Here is a 19,057-nt window from a genome sequence, read left to right on the forward strand (position 1 = left end):
GCCCAAATGCAGTAGTATATAATATTACCATGACAACAAAACATCAATAGTGACTCAGAAAATTGTCTTTATACTGTCAAAGAGAAATCAGTATTTGGCGGAAAAAGTATTAAAGCAGCACTATGGAGTTTTGATCTCAAAATACAAAGCTAAAAACCTCAACAACAAAAAAAAAACCTTGCAAACACCACAAAACAGCACAATTGGCACTGAATACAGTTTTTTTCAGTCACTAACAAGCGTTTGTCCTACCAGTTGTCACATTTTCAAAACTCTAAATACAATTAGCACAGCATTGGTCTTTTGTGGCCATACCATTCACACATTTCATGTCGTTTTCACACGATATGCAGTCAGTGAACACATTTCCACAATGCTTACATTTTCTTAACAAACAAGCTATACCTCCCAACTAAATTATGGATTGTTTTTGCAGTATTTACGAATGTTAACACACAACATCCCACAATAGCAAAGACAATATTCCAAACCTTAGATACAGTATAAAAACCTCTGCTTCTGCAATGACATCAGTTCAAAAACAATACATCTTTATGTTGGGTAAATTGGGCCAACCACAGCTGATTCCATTCTGGCTTAGACTCAGTGGTAGGGTTTTTTTTTTCTATTACATTGACACGTATACAGTAAAAGGAGGACTTTGAGGTAGAAACAGAAAAAGAAAAAGACAAACACTGTAATGTCTGGATGAGGAAGAGGAAGAGCAAGGGGCCCAGGGAGAAGAGCAGGCCCAGTGAGAGGTGCAGTGGGAGGTGCAGGAGCAGTGAGAGATGCAGTGAGAGATGCAGGAGAAGTGAGAGGAGCAGGGTCAGGAAGAAGAGCAGGCCCAAAGAGAGGGCAAGGTAAAGGTATTAGAATGCATGGTGGTGGCATTCCAAAGGCTGCAAGAACAGTTGTCAGTAATGAAATTCATGCCACTATCATTGACTATGTAATCAATGTGATGATGAAAACATGTGGCCTAACCCTGAATATCGCAGAGATTAGATACAGTAATTTTGTGCTTTTTTTTTTTTTTAGTTCTCCCCCTTTTTATCTGGCTTTTTTGCTGTTGTTTTTTTGTTCAGAATGCTCTTGTGTGTTTCATGGATATTTTGTTCACTGTAAGCAATACTGTAAAACCTTTTCTGTTATATCATACTGTAAACAGTATTTCTACTGTACCTCCTGTAGTAAACAGTATAAAGGAAAAAAAAATGATTTGCTTTTTACTGGAATGCTTTTGAATGTGAACATAACATGTACACATACAGTTCCCAACAAAGAAATTTAGTGTAAAAATGGCATGCAAATACCTGTAAAACTGAAACATAAAAGTCTATGCAGTTTTTGTAATGTCAAAAATAGCCAGTATTTTGAAACCTGGTGTACTTTGATTGACTGCATGTACCTTGTGAAGTGAAAACAAGTGTTATTCTTTGACAGAATAATTTAATTTTGAGTCAGATTTCCAGTGTTTTGGTTAAGTTAGTGTGTGCAGAGAAAGATGTGTTAGTAATATATTTAACAAAATGTGTTTTTGAGAAGAAAATTATCCATTTGGCCCATTGTGTTTTGTAGGTGTGAGTCGGTGTTAAGAGTTAGAGTCAGATAAAAAGTATCTGAAGTATGGGTAAGCGCTTGTTAGCGATTGAAAACAACTGTAAAGCTAGGTAGCTAAAAGGTGTCTTAACGAGAAAATGTGAGAAAAGCTTTTAGAGAATGACGCCAACAATACCGCTAAGTGTTATTAAGGAAATGGAAGGAAAGAAAAACCTTCCATCAAAATCCTAAAATCACCACTGAAAATGGGCAAGAGGACCAAACCGTTCTCATGATAGTTATGAAACTAGTTTCAGATGACCACTTGTCAGCAGCCACTGGCCTTAAGACATCTCCATTTCTCCTGCACAAAGGCGCCCAGTGACATGTCAGAGGGCGTGTGCCATGCCCCATATTCTCTGATTTCTTTTTGAACGTGTGTGAATCTCACCTCGTTGTGGGAAGAGCAGTCATCTTGACTGACACTGGGTGGTGGTGCAACAAAGAGGGGCAGGAGGCAGAGGCCAGGCCAGTCCACCAGTGTGTGGGGATCTCTCGATCTATCAATCAGGCAGAGGCCAGGCCAGTCCACCAGTGTGTGGGGATCTCTCCATCTATCAATCAGCTCTCGCTCATCTCATTGCTGATAGTCATCCATCAGCTCTCACAGCAAGGGGGTATTTAAACTCGGTAGAAAATAGACCCCTTAACTATAGAAATTTTCCACTTCTTGAGTCTCCTCTCAAGTAGCAATCAGACTAGCACAGGGACTGCCTTACTGGTGCCAGCTCTCATCAACAAAGAGGGCAAATGGCTGCAATCTATCTTGAAGCGATGAAAAAAATCACAGGACAGGAAAATTCTGATTGCTTGTAGAAAATAGGCATGAAATGTCTTCCCAGCTTAGGGAAAATGTAACATTGGAGAAGAGTACCACTAAGAGTACCACTGTGCATTTAAACAATACTGGAGGGAGATGAATTGCCAGGCACATGTGCACAAGTGAAACCTAATTCCCAAACACTCTGCCACTCCCGTGGATGAACATTAATCATCCAGGCTCTCAAACAACAACAACCGCATCCGGGGAGTGGGAAGTCCTCTATTTCAAGAGGCGATTCCGCAATCATTTAAAACCTTCAGTGGATCTGTTGCCCAGTTCCACCGTGACTGAGGCCTTTTAAAAAAATCTCTCAATTCCGTTGCCTTTGTTTGTTGTTGGGCAGAGCGTAGAGGATTTGTGCTCAGAGAATAGAGAGGGGCATACAAGACGACCGCTTGCCTTAACCCCTGCGACCTGAGCTTTGACCTCACCACACCCTCTTGATTCTAGGTTCAGGTTTTAATGGGGCCTTAAGCCTGCGATGGGGTGAAAGTTCAACATGGAAGCCAAGCGCTAAGCAAGGCCTCTGAGAAGCCATCGCTATAACCGGATGGAGAAAATGTGGGTACCTCTTCATCTTGAATTTCCCCTTGGGGATCAATAAAGTCTATCTATCTATCTATCTATCTATCTATCAGTTTTTCACCCTCGAGGGTCTTCTTCAAGTCAACACCATCCCTATTAGGCTATCATAATTACAACATTTTCATTGTCAACGGGTAAATTATAATGGGTGTAGTGGCGTCTGTCGTTACCTCTTCAAACCACAGTGACAGAAGCATGAGATAAGCTCTGCTTCGTTTCAGCAGCCGCTCCACAACTGACCTCTGCCTCGGTGTCCATCCACAGCAATTTCAGCACATGTCCATCCACAGCAATTTTTTGGCTTTGCTGAAACAGTGCTGCCCTTCATGACCATGGCACTGTGTGTGTGTGTGTGTGTGTGTGTGTGTGTGTGTGTGTGTGCCTATGTCCATTTGTGTATGCTTTTTTGTGGATGTGAGATTTAGGACCAAATAACAGACCGTGTCAGAGACAGAGAGAGAGAGAAAGAGAGAGAGAAAGGGAGAGAAATAGAGAGAGAAAGAGATAGAGAGAAAGAGAGAGAGAGAGAGAGAGAGAGAAAGAGGGGAGAGAGAGAAAGAGAGAGACAGAGGAAGGGAGAGATAGAGAAAGAGAGAGACAGACAGAGAGAGAGAGAGAGAAAAAATCTCTTCACAGGCGTGATGAGCCGGGTGGCTGCGTAAGAGGATCACTCCCGTGCCTTGAAAGGGACAGTGTCTCCAGATGGCTGACACACTTACACAAGGATTCGGCTGCATTAAAGCTCTGCCCTTTTGTGGCTGTTAAAGACCTTGTCACTTTTTCACCCCTCAATGCTGAAACATCACACATCAGCTCGAATGATGACTCACAGCCACTCAGACGCCAGAGTCACCATACAGACATTATGCGCTTGTCTCAGTTATTTTTCGCTCCCTTAAGGAAGAATAGCTGTTAAAATGCAGCAGCCATAACTCACCAACAGCGGCAAGTGGCAGCTATGCACATTAGTAAACGTATGGAACTCCCGCCTTTATGACAAATTACGAAACGTTCACTTATTACAGCTGACCCTGTCATGATGGATTCTTATGGTATTACCAGCAAATTCTTTTGAGGAAACAAATCCGGAGTAAGCCCAGCTCAGCTCCAAATGGGTCCAGTCCACCGGGTCCAGTCAGACGGACGAGGGTTCATACGGACACATGGAAGCCGGGCCGCCAGGCAGGCAGGAGGGCAGCACGAAAAGCATTTTAAGCTCCTAACCCCCCAGGCCTCTGCGGAGCAGAGAAGTCTCATGTTAGCAGCGTGCACACTCATAAGCCCCAGAATAATACCAAATCCTGTGTTTCCACAGCCGAGTCAACATTAGCACAGAAGGAAAAACTGAATTATTCAGAGATGTGAGCTCAGTGTTCAAACAGGGTGCAGAGACCGATCCTTCATGCCAACGTCCCACTTTCAGAATAAAAACCACGGATGACAGGCAAGAGCTGTCTCAGGTCTTTTTTGTGTGACTGATGATGACAACGTGTTCGACACAAACGCAACAATGTCAGATGACCTCTAATGAGACTATTCTTAGACTACAATTAGGTCTACAATCAGCACCGCACGCTTCAGACAGAAGTTTATATATAGCTCGCGGCTCATCCACATTTACCTGGAGACCTTTGGTGGCTCAATGACCATGATAAAAGTCCAAAGCAAAATGTCAAAGCCAGCCGCAAACATCAAACCATATCCCAATGAAGCCCAGAGAACATTCACAGGGTCTCTGTGATCCGGGACCTCAGGGGTCATTAGGGGCTCTTCTGTGATTTAAGGGGCAGCATGGGGTACTCTGCCATTGTCGTGCTAGAGCCCAAGGAATTTCACCTCTCTAACCTGTCCGAGGCCTCCTCTAAGCTCCCTGACCGAGCCCGCTGTATAGAGGGCTGCTCACTCATCTCAGCAGCAGACCTGGAGCCAACAATAGCACTACGGAATATTCCAGTCAGCTGACGGACACCGAGACACTCGATTAGCTGCGTGGACAAGTTTGTGCTGCGCGTGCGTGCTACATATCCCAAATGACAAAAAAGTGCATTGGAAGCAATTTGATAAAGAAAAGCTGAATCACACAGCGTATGCTAAGGTTACACAGGGAAACCTGAGGGGCAAGCAGAACTTGAGATTCTCACTACTGCAGGAGACATGGTCGGGTCAGCTTCTCCCATACAGAATTACAGGCAAATGTCATCAAAAAACAAACCAAAAAGGTATCTGCCTCGAAGGTGATTTCATATTACTGTACAAAAGTACTCAGTACTCAGAGTCCAATAGTCTGTCACAGCATCAGCTGTACCACTGAGACTAATCACACATAGGCAAGCACATTTCCCACCTTCCCCTTCTCCACAGGGACAGATGAATCAAGTGGACAAAACCTTGATAATACACAAAACAATCGTGACCCATAGAGAACCCGCCCCCCCCAGAGCTGGTGCTGAGGATGAGATCAAATGGCAGGAGGTGAACAGACGGCAGCTGAGAGAAGCCCCTCTGAGGATAAAGAAGCTGCTGAGTCACTGTACCAGCCAGAAAAGAAAAAAAAAAAAGAGAGAGATGGGGGGTGAGGACAGTAACAGAGAGAAAGAGAGATGGAGGGAAGAAAGAGAGAGAGAGAGAGAGAAAGAGAATATGGTCAGGCACCGCACCTGCAAGTCCTCCTGCTGTTGTGCTGAGGTGGCAGCGCATCCGAGGGCCAGACGGAGTGGCCAGCTCACACACCCACAATGCAATAGTGCTACCTCTGCACAGCGCTCATTTGCCCCCCCCCTCCCTTCCTAGCCTCGCATTATGGCCGTGTTTAAAAGCCTACAGCGCTCACACCTTCAAGGTCAGCCTGTGGTGCTTCGTTTCATTAATCTCAGTGCTTTTTACAAAAAGAAAACAGCCCATTAGGGACCAGAAAATAAAATAAAAAAATTGTGAAAAAAAAAAACTAAACAAAAAACAAATAACACTCATTCAACTGATTAATGATATATTTGTGTGCTTAGGAGCTACACTGACAGTCTCTCTCCTCTAAACAGGGATTCTAAGAATTTCCTGGCAATGTCTACCTACTGCAGGTGCCATGACTGTGTTTACAATGACAAATAAATATCCTCACAATGCTTTCTACCCAAGGAAAAGATGGACTTCCACCCTGATACCTGTTTAACTTGCACACAGACTCTCTCCCACACACTGAGATGGGCTTGAGAGACAAAGAGTGGCTGGTCCTTGGCGAGGGAAGAAGTGGTGTACGTTTCCAGGCTCTGAGTGAGGGGCTCTGATTATGGTCTGGTGTCTTTGTAAGGCGCAGACAGACCTGGGGATGACTCACACTGACTCACAGGGGAGACTGGTCCCGCGCTCCAATGAGAAAACGTGCTGCTGCCAAGGCTTTCAATTAGCTTTACATCAGGGGCCCCCCCGGATCTACACTGACAATACGGCCCTCGGCATACACACACACACACACACACACACACACACACACACACACACACACACAGGTCTGAGTCACCATCTGGGCCTCTTGGTGCTTCTCCTTCGCCCGCAAGCAATGAGTCACACGTAAAACACGCAATGCTACAAAAGTGAGTCTTCCATCATGTCTGTCGGGGAAGACGCCTCTCTGGCTTGGGTCGGAATAAGAAGTCTACCACCACCAGGCGAGAGTAGAGGAGAGTAGAGTAGAGTAGAGTAGAGTAGCATCTCGCATTGTTCCTCTCATTGTGTGAGAAACACAGGCTTCTAGAAAACAAGTGGTCTCCTTGCAGGGCCAGAGAAGCGCAGTTGAAGGAGGGAGGTGAGGGGGGTGACTCTGGGACATCAAAATTCCCTCCTCGGGGGGATGGCGGTTACGCAAGCGATGATAGCAGGGTAAATGAGGGCTCCCTTTCACTCTTACTCTTTCTCTCACTCCTTCTGTACCTCTCTCTCTCTCTCCCAGGGGAAAACACTAGCGGAGGCCTGAGCCAGGGCAGGCACAGTCTCACAGCAAACGGGAGCATCTGAGGACCTGGACACCACTATCCTCCAGCAAGGGGGCAAGTGCAGTTCCACACAGTGGCTCCTTTCACTGCAGGTTCACTTTGGATCAGTCTCTCTTCTCTCTCTCTCTCTCTCTGTCTCTGTGTGTGTGTGTGTGTGTGTCTCTCTCTCTCTCTCTCTCTCGTGTCTCTCTCTCTCCTTCAGCAGTACAAGGGTGCTAATGATCCGTGTGATTGATTTTGTCACAGCGAGTTTCGGGAACCCCTGAGTTTCACGCGGTAAGCCGGGTGAGTGAGGAAGTGGACGATCCACTAAAAAAGTGAATGGGTTGGTGTGGCTGTGGGTGGAGGGGAACAAAAGTAGTCAGACTAAGTTGTTCGGACGCAAATCATTTGAATGAAAATGACTGAGACAAAATAATCTGGAAGGTTCGGAGATTTGGGGAAGGGCTGGTGTAGACACTCTGGTCAAGGCACAGTAGTGGGCACAGTAGAGAGAGAGAGAGTGTGTGTGTCTGTGTGTGTCTGTGTGTGTGTGTGTGTGTGTGTGGAGGGGGGGAGAGGGAGAGACAAAGACAGATAGCAAAGGAGAAGGGAAAAAAAGGGGAAAAGAAAGAGAAAAAGAACGAGGCAGGCTCCACTTTCACCCCTCATTAAAGTTAGAGAATCCCTACAAGCACAAGATGGGCAGTGGCTACTTTGTCCCTGGGCCTGAGCGCTAGTGGCCCGATCCAGCACACAGCCAGCCACAGACCCGGCTTTGTGCTCCGCAGGTAACCGGCCTCCCCACGGGACCATGTAAACCTGCCTCTGACATTTAGCACAGACGGAGGGAAAAAAACAACAACCTCCTCTTTAACTGCTCATCCAATCAAACGCACAATCATCAGGGCTCAGCTGCCTATGGGGACGATGCGTCGGGACAGCGAGGGGGCTCTCAGGTGTCCTCATAAAACCATTACACTTGACCTTTAGCGGTCCATTGGCTTATCCGGTTACTGCGTGAGAGCACACCCCTGTTGGTTTGCGCCCTGTACATACAGATAGGCAGGGTCAGAATGGGGTCAAAAACAATGTAGTTATGAGGGTTGCTGTGGGACAGGCACAGGGAGGGAGGGAGGGAGGGAGGGGGTGTTCTGGTGCCCTTTGCTTCCTCTGAAAGAACAACATGGATTGGAATCATTTGTGTAGGTGGGGGGGGGAGAGCAATCAGCTGAGAATCAGAGTGAGACGTATCTTTCTAAAGTATGCCTCATGTCTATTCTACGGGTTTCAGCCAGCCGTGAAATTAGTGTTTTGTTTTGTTTTGTTTTGTTGTGTGTGTGTGTGTGTGTGTGTGTGTGTGAGTAAGTGAGCGAGAGAGACAGAGCAATAATCTCTGTCTGGGATCTTACACTTAATTAAAATCTAAGTATAACTTAGGGTGTAGACATCAAGTACAATTTGAATATAGTGTGTGTAATGAATGTTGCAACAGTTGCAATCTGCTGCATAACCCAATATTAGCAAAGATAAGTCTTTTAGGACATCTCTGGGCTAACTGCGAGCACCATAAACCTTATCTTTTACACAAATATTCTGTGATAGTTGAAGTGATTGCCTGCATTCTTAGAATAACATGAAATGCCAAGCAAACAAATGGCTATATCTTCTAGATTTGACATCTAATGTTTATGAAGGTTTGTTTGCAACTTAGTTATCTGCAGTGATGTGTGTGATAACCTATTGTTAATCATTTAGATGGGTAATGCACACATAGGTGAGGGATATTTTTGGTATATTATAGACACCATACCATGAATATGATACAGTGCCTACCTTTGCATAGGTCTTCTCTGGCATTCTCCAGGACCAGGTTGGCCATACACGTCACCTCCGACTCCTGGATCTCAGTGGCCCATAGGGCTGTAACCAGAACATGGTGCTTTGAGCTGCAGGAAAAGAAGGAATGCCGATTCACATAAAACAACCTTAAAGAAGCTGTTCAAATTGTAAAGAGAAAAAGGTAACACCCGCTCCTCAAACCCTACCACAATACCATTCATCATTTCATTGTTGTATAATATTGTAATTTTCTAAATAGGCGTTCTAACAAAGAATCATTTGATTTGTATTTCTTGTGCTCAGAAAGAAACTGCTTTAAACTGATAACTGATGGGAAACTCAGACACTTTGAGATGCCCTGAGGGAGCAGCAGCCCTATAGAATAGCAGCCCTGTAGAATACAGTGACAGAGAGAGAGAAATGAGGGAGAGAGTGATGAGGGAGAGAGAGAGATAAAGAGATAAAGAGAGGGAGATAGAAGGTGATAGAGAGAGAAGAGAGATAGACAGAGAAAGATAGAGAGAGAGAGAAGAGAGATGATAAAGAGAGAGAGAGAAGAGAGATAGACAGAGAAAGATAGAGAGAGAGAGAAGAGAGATGATAAAGAGAGAGAGATAGAGAAAGAGAGAGAGATAGAGAGAGAGAGAGATAAAGAGAGAGATAAAGAGAGAGAGATAAAAGAGAGAGAGAGAGAAAGAGAGAGAGATAAAGAGAGAGAGAGAGAGAGAGAGATAAAGAGAGAGATAAAGAGAGAGATAAAGAGATAAAGAGAGAGAGAGAGAGAGAAAAAGAGATAAAGAGAGAGAGAGAGAGATAAAGAGAGAGATAAAGAGAGAGATAAAGAGAGAGAGATAGAGATAAAGAGAGAGAGAGAGAGAGAGAGAGAGATAAAGAGAGAGATAAAGAGAGAGAGAAAGAGATAAGAGAGAGAGAGAGAGAGAGAGAGAGAGAGAGAGAGAGAGAGAGAGAGAGAGACAGAGACAGAGACAGAGACAGAGAGACAGAGAGAGAGAGAGACAGAGAGACAGAGTGAGTGAGTATCTTAATCTGACATGAGAGTGGAGATTAGATTGCCTCAGATAACCTTCAGTGATTTGGATATGAATGAAAATAATCAGGAGTTCAAAAAAGGCAAACAGTCCATAGGTAAAAGCTAGGTACCATGTTGTCATTGACTGCACAAGCCTGAACAGGTTCAGTAGTCAACCAATAGGAAAATGAGAATCTTCCCCTGTTGTTATCAAACAGGGAATGTCACTACAAACGTTACGTAACTAGACAAAGAGGTGTATGCGTGTGTGTATAGGGAGGGGTTCTCCATAGTGACTGTCAGTGAAACATGGCAAACAAACAAGATGTCAGGTCTTTAGGCAGGTCTGAGTGTCAGCGAAGAGGACTCTCTCTCTCTCTGTCTACATAGGAGGTAGTGGCAAGTGTGAGAACCCTTTTTTGGTGCACACCGCTGAGACTAAACATCCATTGTGGTTCACAGCACCTTGATCTTTAACTTGTAGTGGGCACTCTCTCTCTTTCCATTTCCCACTGAGCGAATGAGATGCGGTTTCAGGCAGTAAAGGGAGCTCTGGCCTTGGAAACAGGGAAAGCACTTAGCCGTGACCTTGCTGACACACACACACACACACACACACACACAAATGTCAGACAAGAGCTCGAAACCCCACACACCAACACTCAGGAAGAGTTTAGTGCCCACAAGTTAATTGCAGACATCCGCAATTTTTTCTCTTAAAAAAAGAAAAACATCTAGAGATAGAATTCTCAATGTAATGGCATCCTACAATAGCCCATGTATGCATATAAACAGAGAAAAAAAGTTATGCTATTTTAATAATAAATGGTTTGCCCGTTTTCAAGCCAATGTTTAGGGGAGGAAAGAATGTTGGTAGGGGTTTATCAAGGCCAGTTTAAGAAATAATACTGGTCATCATCTATTTAAAATTGTAAAGGGCGTGATGAATCTGGATTTCTTGGGACAATGTGGCATGGGCAAAGCTGGACAGGGCGAATGCAAACACCCAGAGCCAACCCACAATAAAACCCCACAAACTGGCCGAATAGCACTGTTGCCATAACTACTCCCCCAGACATTCAAACAAAGCGCCGATTAGAAAGGGCCCCTAACTCGAAACAATGACAAGTCACCCCAACTTGCCAATAAAAGCTTTGCTTGCTGTCAAGTCTGTCTTCGTCTGTCAGTCCAAGCAATAGACCCTCTGAGTAGCTGCCTCTACGTTGTCTTTTTATACCCAGAACAAGTTACCCTTTATTCGAAGATCACAATAGATAGTCTTAGATAAAGGATGACTCTGTAAGGCATTCGCACATAAATAATGTAATAGGATTCAAAATACAAATCTTAAGAGAATAACTTCTAATATCCAAAAACAAGGAAGTGGTTGTTGTATTCATTTCACTTTGTTGAGTGGAGCGGGATTTGTTTAATTTGTTGATTCATATTCTGTCAATTCAGGATTACCATCATGGTTCACTGAATGGTTAAGAACTCATTTCTCATGTATGCCCATCTGGGACAGAGCCCATGGGATTTGTGATTGCTCCCAGCATCAAAATGCTCTTTGCATATTGGTAGAAAAATTGGAAAGCCCTGAAAAGCAATTTCACTTTTGTCACCACAACAAACTCAGCCAAGCTTTGTGAGAATCGAGCACACCTTGCAAACATGCACAGACAATGCACTTTTTTTATGTTAGCCCCATGCATGCATTGGTTTATCAGTGTGATCGTTCCATGGTCTGTGATTGTTTCCACAACAAAGTCAGCCCATGACTACACTGGAGTACTGTGTGTGTGTGTGTGTGTGTGTGTGTGTGTGGTGGGGTGGTGGTGTTGTAAGTGCAGTTGCAGAGTAAGTGAGGCATGGGGGGGACTCACAGTTCCACAGGTACCCGGAGCAGAAGGGTCAGCATGGTGGTATGGTCTGTCAGGGCCATCAGACGTGGCTCCAGTAGGGATATGATGGCAAGACCAGCACGGAATACACCTACCAGTCCTGAATAAAGAGAAACGGGGTGAGAGAGAAAGACAGAGAGTGAAACAGGGAGAAAGGGGAGAAGAAATGAGAGGATGGGGTATGAGGGCATGTTTGCTTATAATTAACACAGAGAGGTGACCTAACTAAGTTCTGACATTCCGGTTATTGTACTTGGGACATGAGATTATTGTTCATGAGACCTTGCATACAGAAACAACAGCAGAGTAGCCACCTAAAGAAGCTGGCTAGCTTGCTAACTGATGCATTTTTGTATTTACGTTTTAGTCCCAGTGCAGTGGAGTGTTTAGCTACCAGTGAGGACAGATGCGTTTATCTGTCTTTCACATCAGTGTTTCCCATACATTGACTTATTTGTGGCGGCCCACCACAATATCAACATTGACCACCACACAACGATTTTCCAGGTTGTACTAAATTGTGCTTAAATCTGGTTAGCATCATAACCACGCTGTGCTAATTTGTTAAAAACTGTTGTATTCAAGTTAATTCTGCAAACCAACCACCACAAATGGAATTCAATTCTGTGGGAAACACTACACATAATATTCCATGAAAACTTTTTGAGCATGTTACAAAACTAGTCACTGACAAAAATATACCTCAACAACAGTAAATCATCTACATACTGTAGGGATCATACCATTACAGACAGCTTAGCTTTTAAACCCCTTCCCAGCCTCCATTACCTAAAGAAACCACTCTAAACAAATACAGGGGCCTTGCAGTAACAAAGTTGTGTATCGGAGTAATTTGTTCCTGTCCATGCTAACACTGCGGTGCCTCCTAGGTGAGCTTTGTGGGCGAGCGCTGATGCATTGAGACCTCTGCTCAGGGAGGTGGACAGCTTCTCTCCCACGGGACAATAGAGGCCGGCCGGGAGGCCGAGCGTAAAACAAGGGCTAACGCTAACGTGAGCGGTGCCACGGACCACTGATCCTCTACAACTCAGGACGGCTTTGAGTTAATTCCACGTGAGTGTGTGGTCTGCCAAAATATCAACAGCAATAACAACAACCGCCCCCCAAATAACACTTTTGGCAGACAAGCAGAATGACTGCTGCCACAAAACACAGAGCGGGATAACTGATAAACAAGAAATGTTGCTCAAGCAAGGCTGAAGTTCTCTCATGCCTCTCTGCCAAGATAACTGCTCAGCTAAGCAGTATAGATACTGCAGTTATGCCTCAGATGTATTGCTCTTGTGTACCAGTAATACCTCTTCACTTATGCACCTGGACAGTATCAGTTTTGAACTTTTTAGAAAGGCAGAAAGGCAGGTCTTTGACTTTCTTGCATCCTCAGTGATGAGGTCCAGCACAGTATTTAGCAATGACAAAATGACAGCCCTGCACAGGTCAGAGAGATCATGAATAATGGAGCTATACCCTGGAGCATGACGAGGTCCCAGATGGCCAGCACAGAGTCCCAGCAAGGCAGGGAGGTGAAGAGAGCCAGGAACCAGGGCTGCGCGTAGTGTAGAGACATCCCCCCACAGTCCTCCTGGACAGAGCATAGAGCATGAGTAGTCAGAACAGGGCCACAAAACATAGTAGGGATTACATAATGACACAGCGCAGAACATCCACTGTTGCCTCTGAATTGCCACAGAGGGCCTGACCATTCAGGATATAGCCTCTGTTTGAGTCAATGACCTTGGAAAAAAAGTCAGCTATGCAGCTGAATTAAAATGAGATGGCACTGTTATTAAGTCTAACTCCTCTTAATCCACAATAATGTCTAGAACAGCACTCTGCAATCTCCACTGATGGGCAGTTTTTTGTTTGTTTTTCTCTCTCATTAATTTCAGCTAAGAGGTGCAGACTCAGGGTGTGAGGCCGATGATCAGGGGTGATGAGCAGGGAGAAAAAAAGTCACGACATCATCCATTTAAGTGCATGAGTTAAGCCCCCCCTCCCCCACACACACACTAAACACAATGATTCTGCAGCCTTTCTGCCTCGGAGCTGCTGAGTCAACTTGAAAAGGCAGAAGTTCCCTTAAGACATACTCATGCGGCACAAACGACAGCCAGCTCCCGGAGGAGAGCGGAAGACCTGCCTAACGAGGACCTGGGTGAGGTCATTTTGGAAGAGGAATGGGGGTGATCATCCTCAGTAAAGGAGACGGATCAAAGCAACTTGTACCATTTCTTCCCCTGAAATGAAAAGGGATTCATATGAAGGCTTCCAACTCTAACTCAACAGTCATTTACACGTTGTCATCTTTAATTCATTGCAAGCCCAAACAGTGATTCAGGGAGAGCAAAATCATGTTTTATTCTCTATGCATTGTAGTGAAATGGAATAGCTGTGTGTGTGTGTGTGTGTGTGTGTGTGTGTGTGTGTGTGAGTGAGAGAGAGAGATACAGAAAGAAAGAGAGAAAGTGTGAGGGAGTGAGTGAGCGAGACAGAGACAGAGACAGTGAGGGAATATGTGTGTGTGTGTGTGTGTGTGTGTGAGAGAGTAAGTGAGAGAGTAAGTGAGAGAGAGAGAGAGAGAGAGTGAGTGTGTGTGAGAATAAGTGTGTGTGTGTATGATCTTAGGAAATCTGAGCTCCCTTCACCAGCAGAAGCAGAGCTGCTCACCAGATGGGATCCAGTGAGTGGACGAGGACCTCTGGTTACTGCCAGCCCTCTACTGCTTTAGCCAGCAAGCTCAAATCACCACTAAACTGCTCATTCTGTCAAAGTGCTAAGTGGACAGACCAACCCTGATCAAAGCATAAAAGCGGACACATGCATGGGCACATACTGACCATGTGCTGTGACAGTGAAGGCCTTGTGTGTTTAAGGAGCTGGTGAAAGACTGCAGCCTGATGTTGGATTCTGCACAAAACAAAACAACAAACATGAAAATTAAAAGCAGAGTTGTCAGATAAGTTATGATTTAAACAGGGACTATAGCCCCTATAAAAATATTACTTCAGAGGGCATCACGCTGCAGTATGGTGTCAGCTTAAAAGCTTAAGAAAAGGTTCTTTAAGCACATTCATACTTCTCTGATGAAAGATCAAAAAACTCAGATAGGTATTTTGGCTCCCGTAGAAGAACAACCAGGGCCCAGAATGCTTCCTCCTCGCTCAGGTGCATAAGGAGAACTGCAGCGATGCAGGACATTCCTAAATACAGAAAGCAGAGGATAAATAACCTGTTGGGCATGTCAGAGGGACAGAGGGAAATAGATATGTACAATGTGTGTGATATTTCTGGCAGTCTGCATGGGGATATAAGAAAATAAGCCAGTTTATGGCCCTCTACTGGCCCCAGCTGTCTTCAAGAGGTACAACCACATATCAAAACAGCGTATTAGGGTCCTTAAGCAAGAGAGATTGCTGAATTTATTAATCAATAATATATTTCAAGCATTTACTGTATATAGTTGTAGTGTGCTTATGAATTTTTCGAAAACTAGTAAGCTGACTACATAAAAGGCATGCCCGTAAGCTGACTACCTAAAAGGCATGCCCGGCACTGATCAAAGAATGGTAGCATTCGGTTGCCTTTTGGTAGCATTGGCGACATTGTGCTGTGAGAGCTTCTTCTATATTCCAGATGGCTTTCTGACCAGGACCACAGAACTGGACACTACACAGCCTGGGGGTGTAGTAGCATAGCAACGACAGAGCTATTGTGTGCTGCACCATCTACTGAATTGGAAGATAGTACCAAAACCAGTTGTGCCTGCAATAATAACCACCAATGGGTGGTAAATTCCTGCATAGCGTTTCTAAATAACCTCTACTCATCATTCATCATGAATTTCAGCAACGCATGCTCAAGGGTGGCTCTTATTTTGGAAAATATTTCATTCGTTTCTCATTAATATGCTGGAATGTGGGAGCCCTTGATTGTCCCTGAAACCACGTACAAATCCAATAAATATTCCCTCAAATTCCCTAAATAATAGGAGGGGTTTCTGTTTCTACCACATTCCACTGAATGTATCCAATGAAAATGTAACTGCAAAACACAATTGCAAGTTAAAGAGCATACAGGAACATAACCAAACCACATGCTTGTTGTTGGGATGTTGGCTCTTGAGGTGATTCCGATTAAAAATGAGGGGCATGATGAATTGCCATATCCCTTTACTTTTCTTTTGGTCAAAGTGCTTAAAAATGACACCTTACCTTGGCTGTAACCAATCTGAGGGTTGTACTTGGCATAGACAGTGAGAACCCGGAAGAGCTTGGCTTGGCCTTCAATGGCTTCAGGACTCTCTCCCATGAGTGAGCGATGTGTTGGAAATGACCTCTCTGCGAGTAAAAATAAAAGTTATATTAAATAGTAGTCCTATATTATTATAAAATCATCATCATTCAAGTAAAGGGACATGTAGCATTCTTTATGGCCAAATACGTAATTTAGATGAAATTGCACTATTAAGTAGCCCTAACACTCACTCAGCTCCTGTGCTATCTGGTGGAAGAGCGCCACCTCCTGGCTGCAGAAGGCCAGTGCAGGAGACGCCTGGGCCGGGCTAAGCGGGCTGCTGAGAGCAGACAGGATGCTGTACTCACTCACTCCCAGATCAACCAGGGGTTTGCGGATCTCATCCAAGCAAGCCTTCAAAAGCACAAAGTCTCCAACTTTAAAATGCAGTTATTAGAAAATAAGCCTTTCACCAAGGTGGGTGCGCGCACACACACACACACACAAACACACAGAATTTGGCCATAAGAAATTCAGTATTCAAGTTAAATAATCTAATACAGTATGTATACACAGACCATTCTATACACACTGTATGCTACTACAACAATGTAATTCAGGTCTGTTGTTACAGTAATTTATCAAAGAAACAAACAAATCATTGTGCATACAGTTCATTTTAAAAAGTGTCAAAGTTATGTAGTACATACATTTAGTGCAGAAATGTACAGTTTCTCCTTCATGCACAACCCAAATCCAAAAATGAATTTGTGTCACACCAATGCAGCAGAGACAAAAAAAAAATCAAGTGCCAGTCTCATGATTCTGGATTGTAAAATGAATATTGCATAGAGGCAATATGTTTGCTTGTATATATGTTTGTTTGTTTGTATGTTTATACATCATCAAAGCTACTACCTGGTAGTTGAAGACACCAGATTCCCTAAGAGAGTCAAGGTTGAGCAGGCACTTCCATACTCTTCCTCGTAATGATGGAGGAATCCCCATTCTGATGAAGCGCTCAATCTGAAAAAAGGAATTAAAAGCAGCGTGTGCGTGGATTGTACTCAGAGAGGTCACAAGGCGATTTAGATTGTTCCGGAGTTCAGACTAACTCGAACAGGTTCATAAAACTGCATCAGTAAGTAAAAGTGCAAACAATTAGGCTAGAAAGAGTAGAATTCTTATTTGATAAAACAAATCTTTAAAATAGGTATTTCGGATAAATCACTTAATCTAGATGACTGGAACTCAGACATTTGTTGGAAATGCTTATTGGTTGAGAGTAAAGACAAAAAATAATACCTGACTCCGACAAATAAAACTGGACCCGTTCCAATAGCTCAACAGTTCGCACAACTGTTTCACTCTAACGGCGTCTGGTTGAGGGTAACTGTGAAAGGAGAGTTTAATATCTTTATCTGACACAACCGCGTATCAATCACTGAGATGTGTTAAATGCACATTCATTTCGATATAGAAGGGAAGACTAGTAGTCTACCTGTATTCATGAGATCGGTGTTGCAATTTTTGCTCTCTCTTTTTGCTGAGCGCAAAACCAAATTCATCGAAACCCAAGCTACTTGAACGCCTTTTGACCATTGGTGTCCTGTTGCTAGAGCTGCTGCTTAGTCTCCTCATTCTTAAAACGAATTGTTACACAACAGTCGTGTTTTAGTTTTATTTAATGAATGACTTCAACTCGATATAATGACCAGTGTCCCTGTTTTTCCTGTTTGTCGCAATCGCAACATTCAAAGTAACCCGCTGTTTGGTCGCGCCTACTTTCTGGAATTGAGTGACATTGAAATTGTCCAGTCTGAATTTTCATTGGGCAAGCCCGAACAAAATGCATTTCACTTTTGTTGAAAGCGCACGCATGAAGACACACCACGTCACCTACTGGAGTGGAGTGCGTACAAACATTTAGATCTCTACACAGCAATTTGCAGCAGTGGAGGAAATAAAAATATCGAATAATTTAATAATATTTCTCAACAAGCCTATTTTTTTCGCTTTGCAATAAAAAAATAATTGAAAAATCAACTTCTGAATACAGACACGCATCCAAACGCCATGGATGGAACAAACTGTTTCCACTAGATGTCATGGTATACCGCTTATTCAGCGAGGGCTTTTCGAAACCTGTTCTTCGATACTAAACCCCATAAAAGCTTATGGTATAAGATAGGACAGAGCAGGCTAAGCTACATTACAGTTTTTCACATTTGCTAAAACACCAAACCTCATTCTCTTAATCAAATGCTCAGCTGCCTGAACATATTTCTTGAATCGATCACTCCTTTGGTAAAACCATAAAAAATGTTCTCGCAAACTCTTAACACATTAGGCCTATCATGCAATAAAACACATTTTGCACTGTGATGCATAATGGTAACCACAAGTGGCAAAAGGTAAACACAAAGAAAGCACAGATGTCATACATTAAACACAACAACAACAAAAATATCACACTTGTTTCAAATGATGTGACACAACCTAGTTCAGTGTGCAAACAGATTGCTGAACTGTGCAGGTTCATATTAACAATGCACAGAAACTGTCAGTAAGGCATTCGAGTGTATTGTAGGCTGTAGACTGTAATGTAGGCATACTTCTGATTTACAGTACTAAAATGTCTGTCTTTTCCATTATACAGTTTTTCCACAATTGCTAAAAACCTTCTACCCTTTTCTCAAAACCATAAACAAACCCCCATTCTCAATACTTTTACTTTTCTTTCCTTTTTTACTGCATTGTAAACAAACAAACTAATAAACTGTGTTTTCCATTTTTTGATGCAGTGTCTAATGACTGCAGGTTTTTTTTTTAAATTTTGACTGCTTTGTGAATTATCTGTGTTTGGTTTTGAGCACAGGTACAACTGTTTTGAGGTGATTGTTCAGTTTTGCAGAGGTTGTCAGAGGTTTTGTGAATGTAGTTTGACATTTGGGGTTTGTGTTTACAGTTTTGAGAAAAGGGTGGAAGGTTTCAAAAATGTGTTTTAGCAATTCTGAAAAACTCTAAATGAGAGTGTAACGTTAAAAAAAAAACA

General features: G+C 43.5%; 1 protein-coding gene across 4 annotated transcripts in view; it reads right to left on the minus strand.

Annotated features, from left to right (window-relative positions):
* si:ch211-266k8.4 (TBC1 domain family member 10A) overlaps positions 1-19,049 on the minus strand; it is a 38,283-nt gene extending 19,234 nt beyond the window's left edge. For 3 of the 4 annotated variants that reach the window (XR_007195049.1, XM_048257033.1, XM_048257031.1), the window contains exons 1-11: positions 17,504-19,049; positions 17,308-17,395; positions 16,921-17,028; positions 16,713-16,739; positions 16,254-16,416; positions 15,981-16,106; positions 14,846-14,969; positions 14,607-14,676; positions 13,237-13,351; positions 11,731-11,848; positions 8,812-8,924 (exon numbers count right to left, since the gene is read on the minus strand). Coding sequence is in view for 3 of the 4 variants with exons in the window: in XM_048257033.1 (XP_048112990.1) it covers positions 8,812-8,924; positions 11,731-11,848; positions 13,237-13,351; positions 14,607-14,676; positions 14,846-14,969; positions 15,981-16,106; positions 16,254-16,416; positions 16,713-16,739; positions 16,921-17,028; positions 17,308-17,395; positions 17,504-17,643 (1,192 nt within the window). In the remaining variant the exon portion in view is untranslated. The remainder of the gene's footprint in view (positions 1-8,811; positions 8,925-11,730; positions 11,849-13,236; positions 13,352-14,606; positions 14,677-14,845; positions 14,970-15,980; positions 16,107-16,253; positions 16,417-16,712; positions 16,740-16,920; positions 17,029-17,307; positions 17,396-17,503) is intronic. The other variant, XM_048257032.1, reaches the window with a different exon arrangement.
* Between the last annotated feature and the right edge of the window lie 8 nt (positions 19,050-19,057).

Source organism: Alosa alosa, chromosome 11, assembly GCF_017589495.1.
Source record: "Alosa alosa isolate M-15738 ecotype Scorff River chromosome 11, AALO_Geno_1.1, whole genome shotgun sequence".
Classification (NCBI taxonomy): Eukaryota; Metazoa; Chordata; class Actinopteri; order Clupeiformes; family Clupeidae; genus Alosa; species Alosa alosa.